Source organism: Chenopodium album, chromosome 17 (assembly GCF_948465745.1).
Source record: "Chenopodium album chromosome 17, dcCheAlbu1.1, whole genome shotgun sequence".
Classification (NCBI taxonomy): domain Eukaryota; kingdom Viridiplantae; phylum Streptophyta; class Magnoliopsida; order Caryophyllales; family Amaranthaceae; genus Chenopodium; species Chenopodium album.
Window position 1 is genome coordinate 48,244,691 of NC_137850.1, and position 14,177 is coordinate 48,258,867.

Sequence of the window (14,177 nt, forward strand, 5' to 3'; positions counted from 1 at the left end):
CTTTGCAAGCTAAGTGAGCTAGGAGCGTGTAGGAGATTACGAGCCCAACATCATATGGTCATATTCCAAGCTTGAAGTTGTTTTCGAAGGAGTATTGTGTAGAAATTGCCTAGCCTTGGCCTGGTCGTGGCTTGTTGCATTAAGCTTTGGCCTGGTCGTGGCTCCTCCTTTTATGCCCAAGGGAAACCTACTAAGATCAGTAGACACCACGGGTTGGCCGTGGCAAAGTCCCAGCAGCTTTGGGTAACCCGTGGCTATCACCTGACGAAGCATCGAAAGCCAAGTTTGAGGCGGTTTGGAAGACCTATTTTAGGAAACTTCTTAACTTATTCCTAGGGATATAAATAGGCTTTGGTTAGGCATATTAGATCACTTTTTTGGACTCGTTAAATTGAGTTGAAGAATTCTACAATTCCCTTCAATTTCAGATTTACTTTGTTCAAGATTTCATCTTCAATTCCATTAATTCAAGTATTTCTTCTTTCCTATATTATTATGTCTTTTGATTATTTTGTTAATTTAATTATGAGTGAGTAGATTTATATTCTAGGGTTAGGTTGAACCCTAGTTATGAGTAATGCATGATTTCCCCCAATTCCTTATTTTATTAGATTAATTGCTTTGCTTATTGAATTGTGCTAATTTATCAATGTTAGGTTAGACGTAATTTGATATTGATTGAACCAAGTATCTTATTTATCAATGGAAGTTGAGATTAGATGGTTTGATTTAATTCAATAAGGGCATGAAATTCTCCATGGAAATAGGTAGGATGGATTGCTAGGATTGAATGGATGTTGAGTTTAATGTCTCTAAATTGCATGATACCATGGAAATAGGTTTGATTGGATTTTAGAGAAGCCATAAATACTCGGAAGGGGTTTATTGGTATTTTTAAGGGCACATCCTTCCTTTGAGTATTATTATTTTGATTAATTGGGGTAGGGATTTATCTTTGCATTATTCATACTAGTGGTGATACTTAACTCTAGATGTTTTCATTAATTGATTTATTTCATCTTGATTCTTCTTGTTCATTTTGTTTAGAATTAGATTAGTTGAATTTCACTATTGATTGGTTACTTGCTTAGTAGTTACTTGAGTCTAATTAATTAGTTGAACCATAGTCTCTTGGGATCCGACCCTTACTTGCCCGTCTACATAGTAGTGGTCTTGTTAGGTTATTTTTGTTAGGTACGCGACACGCCTATCAAATTTTGGCGCCGTTGCCGGGGACTAACGGTTTTTATACTAGTTACTTGTGATTCGTTTTTACTAAGCTTTATTTGTTGCTTCGGCTATTGTCTCTTGTATTTTTGATCTCTTTGCTTTTAGTTCTTTGTTGCATGCAAACTCGACGTTCAGGGTCAAACGATCTAACACCACTTGATTCTGAAATCGAAGCAACTGCAAGGAGACGAGGAGGTAGAAAAAGAAAGAAGAATCAAAACAAAAGAGACATGGGCGATCCAGGAAATAAATCTCTTTTAGAGTATGGAATTCCTGATACAACAACTGGACTTCTTTCTAGTATTGTCAGACCACCGGTCACTGCTCAGAGTTTCGAGTTGAAACCTCAGTTCATACAGTTCATTTCCAATGATTCTTTTGCGGGTTCACCGAATGATTGTCCTGTAACTCATATAGACAGTTTCTTGGAGAAGTGTGATACTATGAAGCTCAACGGTGTTACTGATGATGCTATTAGACTTCGTCTTTTTCCTTTCTCACTACGGGATAGGGCGAAGGAATGGTTACGAGATGAAGGTACAGGTTCTTTTGATACGTGGGATAAGCTTGCCAAGACCTTTCTAGTTAAATTTTTGGGGCAAGAGAAAACTGCGAGACTAAGGAACGAGCTATCTACTTTCCATCAATCCAATGACGAATCCCTATATGAGGCATGGAGAAGATTTAAACGATTGCAAAGACAATGCCCTCACCATGGTATTCCAGAGTGGATGTTGATCCAAACGTTCTATAATGGTTTGACCTATGAGTTTCGCATATACATTGATGCTGCGTCTGGAGGTTCCATCATGAGTAAGAACCCAACCGATGCAAAGGATTTGATTGAGAAGATGGCGGCTAATGATAATTACCATCCAAGGGGACGAAACGCTATCAACATAGGTAATAAACATGATGTTGATGCTCTAACCATGTTGACTAGTTCTGTGCAGGCACTAACTCATAAAGTCAATCAACTCCAAGCTGAGTCCCCTCGATCCTCGATGGAAACTTGTCAGATGTGTGGATTGCAAGGCCATACTGCACGGGAGTGTCAACCCAATTATGATGGAATGACGATTGAGCAAGCTAATGCTATTTATACCACGACCTCCACAAGGCCATTTAATGAAGGGTGGAGAAATCATCAAGGGTTCTCATACAAGAACACTCAAGCTATAGCGAATCCTCCATCACCACCCGCTTTTCAAGCAAGGGCACCTATCAATCATCATCCCATGCACCAACCACCACCTCAATCTTCAAATCTTGAGTCCATTATGGAGACTTTTGCTACTTCCCAACAACAACAACAAGAGCTTATTTCAAAGCAATTTGAGTTACAAGCGAAGCAGAATGAATATTTTGAAAACTCAATCCAACTGCTCGTTGCTCAAAATAAGAGGATAGAAACTCATCTTTCTCAATTATCACAACAAGTGAGTCATCTATCAACTCTTCAAGATCAAGCAAAAGTCCAAACAAAACAATGCAATGCAATTTTCGTGAAGAGAGATGAGTTGACTACGGGGGGATTAGAGGAGAAAGTGTGCAATCTAGAGTCAAAAACTGAAATACGTGAGAATGAAGGTCCCAAATATGTTGCTCCACATGCCTATGAGGAACCGATGCCTTTCCCGCAAAGGTTATCAAAAGTCGTGCTGGATAAGCATTTTGGGAAGTATTCTGAGACTCTTAAGAAGGTATATGCTACCATTCCTTTTTCCGATCTTGTAATTCAAATGCCTCAATTTGCAAATTTTGTGAAAGGAATTCTAGATCATGATCATAATGATAAGAAATTAGAAAGTTTGGTAGGAAAGGAGAAATGTCCTGATCTTCTACATGATAGCTTACCACCTAAATTGCATGATCCTGGTAGTTTTACAATCCCTTGCATGATAAACGAAACATATTTTGATAGGGTCTTGTGTGATCTAGGTGCTAGTGTTAACTTAATGCCTTCTTCAGTGTATGACAAATTAGGTTTGAAAAACCTTAAACCCTCTCATATATCTCTTCATATGGCTGATAGAACTGTTAGACTCCCTAAGGGTGTAGTTGAAGATGTATTAGTTGGGATTGGTGAACTTGTTTTTCCTGTTGACTTTGTTGTAATGGATATGAAAGAAGACCATAAGATCCCGATTATCTTTGGCCGCCCTTTTCTTGCTACAAGTCAAGCTTTAATAGATGTTCCCAAGGGACAAGTGACCATTAGGGCTCAGGATAAACAAGTTGTGTTTAAGCTTTTCAATGACCATAATTTTACTTTTGACGGTGGTACTTGTTTGAGAATTGATGCTACTAACCCTTTGGTTGATAATTGTGTTTCTAATAGAAATCTTGTAAGAAAAAAGGGCGATATTCCAGCACATGGGTTTAGCTACCTGAAAATGAGTTCGAATACAAATCACGTCAACTTCAATTTGAAGGAGCCATATAGAGGTGAACCCAAAAACAGACAGGATCGTGGAGTATTCTCTCTGCGTGGTGGTGACCCAGGTTGAGCTACTAAAGGAGGTCGAGCTTATGACCTTATAAACAAGCGCTTTTGGGAGGCAACCCAATTTTCTAACCCTTAATTAGTTTTCTTTTAATCTTTTAGCTAATTGTTCTAGTTTTAGCTTGATGTCTAGGATTAAAGTTTTCCTTTTTATTTTTTATTTTTTTTATTAGTCCTTAGTTGTTATTATTTTTTTATTATTTTTTTTTATTTTAGTGTCCTTGTTCTTCTGCATTTGTTTTATTCTCTAGGATTTTCGTTTTCTGCAGTTTGGTAGTCTTAGTGCCATTTTCTTGTATTATTTTGGTATGTTAGGTAGAACCTATGTACTACCATAGTGTAGTATTTTCCCCTATTATATTTATTCATGATATATTTTGCATTGTGGACATTGCAATATTCAAGTGTGGGGGAGGGTTTTATTCACTATATTTATCAGGCTTTAGTAATTTATAGTGTCATCTTGAATTTCCATTCCAATATGTGAAACAAGTGATTCTCAAAAGAGAAGAACATTTTCCACTATTTTTCATGAATTGATTGACATTGGCTTGAGTAATTCGATAAGAGCGTAAATCCTTTCGATGACAATTGTTTGTGGTAAGATGGTTTCGCTTTCCTCTTGTGCGATAAGTACCTTTTGGAGGGCCACGAACCTCGTAAGACTCAAATCGAATACCCTCCTTCTTGATCGCCCTAATTGAGACTTGCATTTTAGCTTCCTGAGATCGATTACCGAATTGCTTGGGAAATATGATTGAGGCATATTTTTGTTATTTAGAGCTTTCAGAGTCATCTTTAGGAATTTTTCTTTATATGTTACATCCTTCTCTTGATAGCCCCTTTGAGCCTTATTTCTTTCTTGACTACCCTTGTGTTACAACATTATGGTTCCGTAATGCATTGTTTGGATAAGAAGAGTATTTTGTTAAGGCATGTTGATTTGTATGATGAGCTATTCGAAGGAAGGTGGTATGAAAAAAAAATAAAAAAAAAAAAGTATTTAAAAAAAAAAAAAGTAAATAAAGATGTGATAAAAAAAAAAAAAAAAAAAAAGAAGCAAGTATTGAAAATATGATGAAAAAATAAAGAAGGGTGAATGTTAATGTTGAATCAATGGAGTTGATAAGGAAGAGTAATGCATTCATTGTTGGCGGTGTGATGTTTGATGTCATTAATTTCATTGTTGATGTTTCTTTACTCCTTGCATATTACATTCAAGGATGTTAAATATGAGTTTTATTGGATTGATTTTAACCACCACATTCCCAAATTTATATCTCTCTCACCCTATCACCCAAGCTTACCCTTTAAAAGTCCTCATGATTTTCCTTGCAATTTGGTCACTAAAACGGTGGAGGGCAATATTTTGTGCAAGTCTTGACGAAGGTCATCAATCGAAGTGAGGCATTGAGCTAATATGGTTGAGCATCCTTAGGGAAGGTTCAAGCTTGAGGAAAGGAAGTGGCAAGATTGGTTGGTTATTGAAGGGTGCTACAATTTATCGTTTCATCTATGTCATTGATTTGTGATGCATAAATTGAGTTTTGAATAAAAATGATTTTGATTTTCAATGTGATCACTTGGCTGAACATTTTGGTTTGGAAGTTCTTGGTTCGGCTTTGTAGGTATGCCTTCTGAAAACCTTCACGAGACCAAACTCGTCCACTAGGGTAGCCTAGGGGTTTAAAGGGCTTGTTGCACATGCTAAGTGCAATCGTGATTCCTACGACAATGAGTATTAGGATTTATTGCTTTCTAGGTTAGTTTTGTTTTCTTTCCTCGAGGACGAGTAAAGGTTAAGTGTGGGGGAATTTGATAACACATTTATATACTCATTGTTATATGTTATATATGAGTGTTTCTATCATATTTTCTCTATATATTTAATCTTTTAGAGCTATATTTCTTTATATTTCGATGTTGCTCTCCTCGTGCTCTCTTTCTTTATTTTGTAGGATTTACGCGTAAAAGAGCACCTTTGCAAGCTAAGTGAGCTAGGAGCGTGTAGGAGATTACGAGCCCAACATCATATGGTCATATTCCAAGCTTGAAGTTGTTTTCGAAGGAGTATTGTGTAGAAATTGCCTAGCCTTGGCCTGGTCGTGGCTTGTTGCATTAAGCTTTGGCCTGGTCGTGGCTCCTCCTTTTATGCCCAAGGGAAACCTACTAAGATCAGTAGACACCACGGGTTGGCCGTGGCAAAGTCCCAGCAGCTTTGGGTAACCCGTGGCTATCACCTGACGAAGCATCGAAAGCCAAGTTTGAGGCGGTTTGGAAGACCTATTGATGTATCCATTTTATATAATATTTTACCCCCGTCCCTTGGTCATAATTAGTAGTGTTTTTGGCTCTTTAGAGCCACTTTTATTACTAATTGGTGTTTTCTAGTGTTTTCGTAGATTTGGTTGACTTTTACAGGGATTTATGCTTTTGGAGTATTTTTCCCGAGATATTTTGGAGCAATCACGAGCACTGGAGAAGCATGACCAAATTTTATAGCCCAGGGCCGGTTAGAGACATCGAACCGGCGATTAAGGGCTCGGTAGAGGTGATACCGGGGCATTTGGACCGAGTATTCAAGACCCAAAGAGGAAACCCAGATTGGCCCGAAGAATTGGAGCCCAATCGAAGTCCAAATAGTGGCCCAAATGATCCGCCCGGCCAAAAAGGCTGGCGCCCGGATGCGCGCCCGGCCGGGCGGGAGGAGCGCCCGGTGACGCGCCCGGCCGGGCGCGAGATTGTTATGAGAGGTGAAAAAAGGCGCGCCCGATCGGGCGGTGCCTCGCCCGATCGGGCGCGTGTTTATTTAGGAGACAATTAGAGTCGTATTAATTTGTTTTAGTTTAGGATTTTTTGTACGGAGTATAAATACTCCTCCGTAATACGATTTGAGGACCACTTCTTCTTCTCTGAATCTTTTCTCTTAGACTTTCTCTCTCTACTTAGTTTTCTCTTTCTTAATCTCTCTCTAAACTTTTGTTCTTATTTCTTTGATTAATTCCAGATTTATTTTGGTGACGATTTCTCTTCCCTTAATCTTAGTTATTTATTTTATTCCTTTGATCATGATTTATTTTATTGCTTTGCTTAATTTATATTTAATTATGTGTGAGTAGTTTAATTTCTAGGGTTTATGGGGATCTAATAAATAATATGAAGGGGTAAATTATTTTTGTTGATTATCAATGCTAGATTAATTTCCTATTGATTGATTTAATGCTCTGTGACTAGATTAGGCCTATCTTTTATGCATGAGTTTGACAATATTGATTCAAGAATCGAGAGATGAGAATTAATGTTTAGGTCTAGTTTCAATAGGCAAGTTAATTTATAAATGGTTAAGTCAAGATTCGAGAGATGAGATTTAATACCGATAAATTAATCATGTGGTTGTAATAAGTAGCGAGAGCCCTTTACAATCTGGTTAATTGATGCATTGATGATTGACTATTATTGATTGTTGGTTTTGCATGATAATTTCTTATTGGATTGTTTTAATGTTTTACAATTGCGGCTTGTAAAAGTATAGCAATATTAAATTGATGAATCGAGCAGATGTTAATTTGATATTAAAGGCTATTTTCAATAAGAACTTAGATCTAGTAAATTGCGAGAGCCTGTTAGGTCTATGTTGGTTAATAAATTGCGAGAGCCTGTTAATCATGTTATTTGTGCAATGTCAATGATTGATTACCCTATTTTGCCCCAGAATATTATTTATTGGTGAACCTATACCCTAGATCCTTTTATATATTATTTTCTCCCTTTTCCTACTCTTTTTAGTTTAGTTTCATATTCAACTTTTAATATTGGTTACTTAAATAATTTAGATTATAATATTTAATTAGGAGTAAAAAGACTTGTTTCCCTGTGGAGATCGACCCTACTTCCCTATCTACTTTAGTTAGTGAATTAGGTAATTATTTTTGATTAAGGGATACGACTTTACCTTGTCAAAATTTGGCGCCGTTGCCGGGGAAACGGTTTTATTTTTATTTCTGATTATTTTTGTAGTCTAGATTATTTCCCTTTTTGTCTCAGAGAGCGTTAGTTCTCTGAGACAAATCTCATATTTGCTTCTAGTTTTTGTTTATGCCCAGGTGTTCCAGATCAGGTTACATCCCATTCGATCCTGAGATCGAACGTTCCTTCCATAGACTGAAAAACTTCTACAAGCAAATCCTGGCGGATTCTGGTGATAATAACAATAATCACCGAGATTCTCCAACTGGTTCTAGCAATTCAGAGGCATCATCAGACACAGAATCAGAGATGGCGGTTCCAAAGAAACTTAGTGATTATTCACAACCAAAGCTTACGGATTTTCCACATCTCACCCCTACTCCGGCTCTTGATGGGGTTCAATTCGAAATCAAACCCCAATTTATAACGATGATAGAGAGGAAGCAATTCAGTGGAGCCAAGGGTGAAGACCCGAATCTTCACATTGCCGACTATTGTCAATATTGCAACACCATAAGGCAAGGCGGGGTCACTCAAGACCAAATCAGGGAGATTCTCTTTCCCTTTTCTTTAACTGGAAAAGCTAAATTGTGGTTTAATGGTTTAAATAGAACTACGCTTGGTATAACTGACTGGGAAACTCTTGTTTTGAATTTTTATAACAAATATTATCCTGCAGAGAGAACAGCAGTACTACGGAGTGCGATTCAGAACTTCGCCCAAGAAGCCGATGAGTCTTTATATGAGGCTTGGGAGAGGTTCAAGGACTTACAAAGAGAATGCCCCCACCACAATTTAGCACAATGGCAGTTAATCCAAGCCTTTTATAACGGCATTGGAAATTCTTCTAGAATAATTTTAGACTCTGCAGCTAGTGGGAGATTTATGAATCTTAATGTTGATGATGCAGGTCAGGTTATTGAAGATATGGCGATACACAATTCCCAATATGGGAATCCCAGAGGATTAGCTAACAAGGGGAAACATAGCGTCGACTCTGTATCCTTTTTGCAAGCTCAACTGACCTCTATTTGTCAAAAATTAGATAATCTGAGCACTGCTAACGTAGCTAATGTTTCTGCGATTAATAATAATTCTAATGAGGCTTTCTGTGAAAATTGTGGTATTGTAGGTCATTGGGAGCAGGATTGCAGGAGTTCCGTGGAGCAAGTTAATGCCTTCCAAGCTTATAGGCAGAATAACCCATACTCCAACACTTACAATCCTGGGTATCGGAATCATCCATACCTTTCCTACCGGAGCACTAATGTTCAAAATCCACCACAAGAACCACAGGTGCCACAGCAACAGCAGCAGAAATACTATCATCCCAATGCTAGCCAGAAGAATCAACCACAACAACCCCCCTCATCTTCAGACCCTTCTTTGGGGGAAATTAGAGCAATGTTGGTCAATATGCAAAAGCACATGGAGATCAGAGATGCGACAATTGATCAAATTCTAGCGCACAACAAAATTGTAGATAATCAAATTGCGCAACTCTCCGCCACCCTACAAGCACGCCAACAGGGAGCCCTGCCGGCACAGCCGACTAGGCCTACGGATCAAGCATTTGCAATTACTCTAAGGAGTGGTTCAAACTATGAAGGGCCCTCTATGCCCAGAGTTGATGAACCTATTTTATTAAATAATGCTAATCTTGATTCCATTAAACCAAACAATGTAGTTGCTAGCCCTGCAGGGCTAGAAGATAATACTAACACATCTAATCCTACATTGCAGGGTAAAACTCCGGAGAAGGTGGCTACTCCAGACAAAGAGAAGAATGCTCAAAAGCCAATTATCAAACTTCCTTTCCCCAATCGTCAATTGAAGACAAACTTGGATAAGCAGTTTGGTAAGTTCCTGGAGGTGGTTAAGGATTTGAAGGTAACAGTTCCCTTTACTGAATTGATCACACAAATCCCCTCATATGCAAAATTTATGAAAGAAATTTTGACGAGAAAAAGGTCTATTAGTGAGGTAGAGACAGTAGCTTTCACTGCGGAGTGTAGTGCCGTACTTCAAAATAAGTCTCCACCTAAATTGAAAGATCCGGGTAGTTTTTCTATCCCTTGTCATATTGGTTATCTTCTGATTGATAATGCATTATGTGATTTGGGTGCTAGTGTTAGCGTTATGCCATTATCTGTGTGTTCTAAGTTAAATATGGGTAAATTAAAAGCTACAAATATAACTCTGCAAATGGCCGACCGTTCTTTCAAACACCCCCTAGGTGTTTTAGAGGACGTCCCCGTTAGAGTAGGTAAATTTTATATACCTGTAGACTTTGTTGTTCTTGATATGGCTGAGGATATGCAAACCCCAATTATTTTGGGTAGACCATTCCTTAACACTGCAGGAGCAATTATTGATGTAAAATGTGGTAAATTAACACTATCAGTAGGGGATGATAAAATTGTTTTTAATTTGAATAATACCCCTAAAAGCCCCATGCTAGAGGAGAAGTGTTATAAAATTGATGTGGTTGGTATTTGTTCTAATAAGCCCCAGGTTTTTGTTAAAGATCCCTTGGAGGCGGTATCGTGTATTGCATCTTCTACAGGTACAACTAACCGATGGATAGAGGAAGTGGACGCAATAGAGAGAGCCTTATACTGTGAAGGTCTTGGTTTTGAAGATGAGAAGGTGGAAATAAGTACACAAGTTGCGGAAACTGAGCCTATAGTGAGAGTTCCACCAGATCGTGTTGTAATAGCTCAACAAAGTGATAAATCGAGGCAACCAACGGTCAAAAAGGGTTCTCAATCGAACAAAAGTAAAGACCCACCAGTTCAAGCCAATGAGGATCCACCCAATAGGGTGAATTGGCGCCTTACAGGGCGTGTTAGGAAGCCGAGTCGTGGTTTAAAAATCGCTCAACCGGGTGAAGAACCACCCGACCAGGCGATAGGCCAAGGGGCTTAACTTCCCGACATGTGGTAAGAGGGTCGTGCGGGACCTAAATAAACCAGCGCTTTGCGGGAGGCAACCCGTATTTTTCTTGTTTTTTTTAGTCTTCTTTCTATTTCTTGTGAGAGGAGAGAGGAGAGAGTTTAATGAGTTTATTGAGTTGTACAGGTTAGAAGGAAAAGAGTTAGTCAAATTTGGAAAAAAGAGAAGGAGTCTCTCGTACCAAACATTGCCTCGGGCCCGACCGGGCGAAGGACCGCCCGATCGGGCGCGAGAGCAAGGGTGAAAAATTGACAATTTTTGCCCGACCGGGCGAAGGACCGCCCGACCGGGCGCGAGAGTTGACGAGTACGGACATTTCGACTGCCCGACCGGGCGGTATGGCGCCCGATTGGGCGCGAGAACGAAGAGAATTTAGAGGGTTTATACCGCCCTACCGGGCGGTGTGGCGCCCTACCGGGCGGTTTGGCGCCCGACCGGGCGCGAGAGCGGATCAGCAAAACTGCTCAACTTCGACAGGCCATAACTTTTGCGTTTCTTATCCGTTTTTGGCGTGTGGCCTATCGTTGGAAAGCTCTTCAAGTCTACTTTCCAATGAAATTAGAATCATTGCATTATCAATTATATATCAAAAGTTATGATCAGAATAGTGCACCTGACTCAATTTTTATCTTTTTTCCACTAACACTTTGTTTCTTTCTTGCCCAATTTTGTTCCAAAGAGATGCATTGCAATCCTGAGGCTTTGGTGAAATTGATGTGGTGATGATGAAGATTAGTCACCTTGAATACTTGCTTCCCCTTAAGACAATGAGGACATTGTCTGATTTAGCTTGGGGGGAGGTTCTCGTGTTCATATGGTATATCTTTCACTCTCTCTCTTTTTATTGGTATGCTTAGTGTAGTTTTACTGCTTTCCTAGTGTAGTTTTATTGCTTTCCTATAAGAAAAATACAAAAAAAATTGAAAAATTAAAAATTTCAAAAAAAATACGTTCCAATGAATTATAAATTATGCTTCCCTATGCCTCTTACTTTACAAATTGTTTTGATTCCTGGTATTTGATGATAAGCATTGTGGATTAATTGATCATGATATGATGTTTGATTGTCTTGAAACCTTTACATGCGTCAATTTTGTCCAACTACTTGTGAATATAGTGCTTGACTAGTTGATTTGGTAAGGATTGTGTGATAGTTCCATAATTCCTGGTATGTCAATGAATTTGAGTATTGGTTTGCTACTATTAGTAATATTTATATGATTCATTATTATGCACATTGTGGAGGACGAAGGCATTTGTTCTTTTAGGTAACCTTCAGATATTGTAGATACATTTGTTCCCTTCTTGCTACCCATGTTGTTGCCTTGACTTTTTATTGTTTATTAGCCACATTACAAGCCTATTTTGCCCCATTGGTTACTAGTCCCAAGCTTGGCTTGGGGGAGCTATTAGTGAGTGAGGTGAGGGAGTTTGTAGTGTGCTATTTATTTGCACAATTTGGGTGGGATTTTGATAAGTAGTTTTGTTGATTGTTCATGTTTATTTTTGATGAGTTTGAGAGTTATATTTTCTTGAAAAAAATAAAGCATGATATTATGAAAAAAAAAAGAGAAGTTCAAAGGAAAAAAAAATGTGAAAAAAAATAAGCGAACTTCAAAAGAAAAAAATGTTCAAATGTTCTAGTTGGAGGTTTGTAAAGAATAATTTTGAGCCTCAATGGAAAAATTTCAAGTTTGGAAAATAAAGTTTGTTTATTCACTCTATTTCTCCATTATTATATCTTATGAGTGAAATTGTAAGAGTTGGGTTTATTTACTATGATTGGAGTATATTTGGTTGATGTTAGAATTGGTTATGTAGGAGATGTTGATCATTATTTATTTTTGATCATGGGTTTTATTAGGATATTGCTCCCTTAAGCATAGCTTTTCTCTCACGTATTTCCAAATTTATCTTACCCTTTACCCTAGCCTTGCATTACAAGCTTTAAAGACCTTCCGACCTTTGTGCATAGAATTGTATGAATGTGAAAGTGTTGCTATTCAATGCAAGTTATGATTCGGCATATTTCGAGTCGACTAGTAGGATTGAGCGTTCATTGTTTTTTATACACACGAGAGTGTGAGTTGGGAGGACATTGTTCACATTAAAGGGGTGGTTGGAGCGCGATCGAGTACATCTTTTACTCGCCACATAAATGAGAGTCGAGTGTGTGAGCACTAGTCTTGAATTCTATATGCTCTTGTGGTTTGCTCTGTTTGACAATAGTTAGGGAAGATTGGTAATCGGATGGATTTGATTGGTTGACTCTGAAGCGTGTTTATTTGATTTACCCTGGATCGCTTGTGCTTGATTTTTACTTATTGGGGTGAAGCATATTTATTGATTCATTGATGAGATCTTTGCTTAGGGACAAGCAAAGGTTTGGCTTGGGGGAGTTTGATGTATCCATTTTATATAATATTTTACCCCCGTCCCTTGGTCATAATTAGTAGTGTTTTTGGCTCTTTAGAGCCACTTTTATTACTAATTGGTGTTTTCTAGTGTTTTCGTAGATTTGGTTGACTTTTACAGGGATTTATGCTTTTGGAGTATTTTTCCCGAGATATTTTGGAGCAATCACGAGCACTGGAGAAGCATGACCAAATTTTATAGCCCAGGGCCGGTTAGAGACATCGAACCGGCGATTAAGGGCTCGGTAGAGGTGATACCGGGGCATTTGGACCGAGTATTCAAGACCCAAAGAGGAAACCCAGATTGGCCCGAAGAATTGGAGCCCAATCGAAGTCCAAATAGTGGCCCAAATGATCCGCCCGGCCAAAAAGGCTGGCGCCCGGATGCGCGCCCGGCCGGGCGGGAGGAGCGCCCGGTGACGCGCCCGGCCGGGCGCGAGATTGTTATGAGAGGTGAAAAAAGGCGCGCCCGATCGGGCGGTGCCTCGCCCGATCGGGCGCGTGTTTATTTAGGAGACAATTAGAGTCGTATTAATTTGTTTTAGTTTAGGATTTTTTGTACGGAGTATAAATACTCCTCCGTAATACGATTTGAGGACCACTTCTTCTTCTCTGAATCTTTTCTCTTAGACTTTCTCTCTCTACTTAGTTTTCTCTTTCTTAATCTCTCTCTAAACTTTTGTTCTTATTTCTTTGATTAATTCCAGATTTATTTTGGTGACGATTTCTCTTCCCTTAATCTTAGTTATTTATTTTATTCCTTTGATCATGATTTATTTTATTGCTTTGCTTAATTTATATTTAATTATGTGTGAGTAGTTTAATTTCTAGGGTTTATGGGGATCTAATAAATAATATGAAGGGGTAAATTATTTTTGTTGATTATCAATGCTAGATTAATTTCCTATTGATTGATTTAATGCTCTGTGACTAGATTAGGCCTATCTTTTATGCATGAGTTTGACAATATTGATTCAAGAATCGAGAGATGAGAATTAATGTTTAGGTCTAGTTTCAATAGGCAAGTTAATTTATAAATGGTTAAGTCAAGATTCGAGAGATGAGATTTAATACCGATAAATTAATCATGTGGTTGTAATAAGTAA

General features: G+C 38.4%; 1 protein-coding gene and 2 non-coding genes across 3 annotated transcripts; 1 reads left to right on the top strand and 2 right to left on the bottom strand.

Annotated features, from left to right (window-relative positions):
- Positions 1-1,460: 1,460 nt before the first annotated feature.
- LOC145589212 (uncharacterized) lies at positions 1,461-3,740 on the top strand. The gene has a single exon (XM_081645761.1). The coding sequence runs from the start codon at positions 1,461-1,463 to the stop codon at positions 3,738-3,740; it is 2,280 nt and encodes a 759-aa protein (XP_081501887.1).
- LOC145590478 (small nucleolar RNA R71) lies at positions 1,845-1,951 on the bottom strand. The gene has a single exon (XR_014102070.1). It is a non-coding gene; the product is annotated as a small nucleolar RNA R71 (small nucleolar RNA).
- Positions 3,741-8,392: 4,652 nt separating the features above from the next.
- On the bottom strand, positions 8,393-8,499 carry LOC145590405 (small nucleolar RNA R71). The gene has a single exon (XR_014102010.1). It is a non-coding gene; the product is annotated as a small nucleolar RNA R71 (small nucleolar RNA).
- Between the last annotated feature and the right edge of the window lie 5,678 nt (positions 8,500-14,177).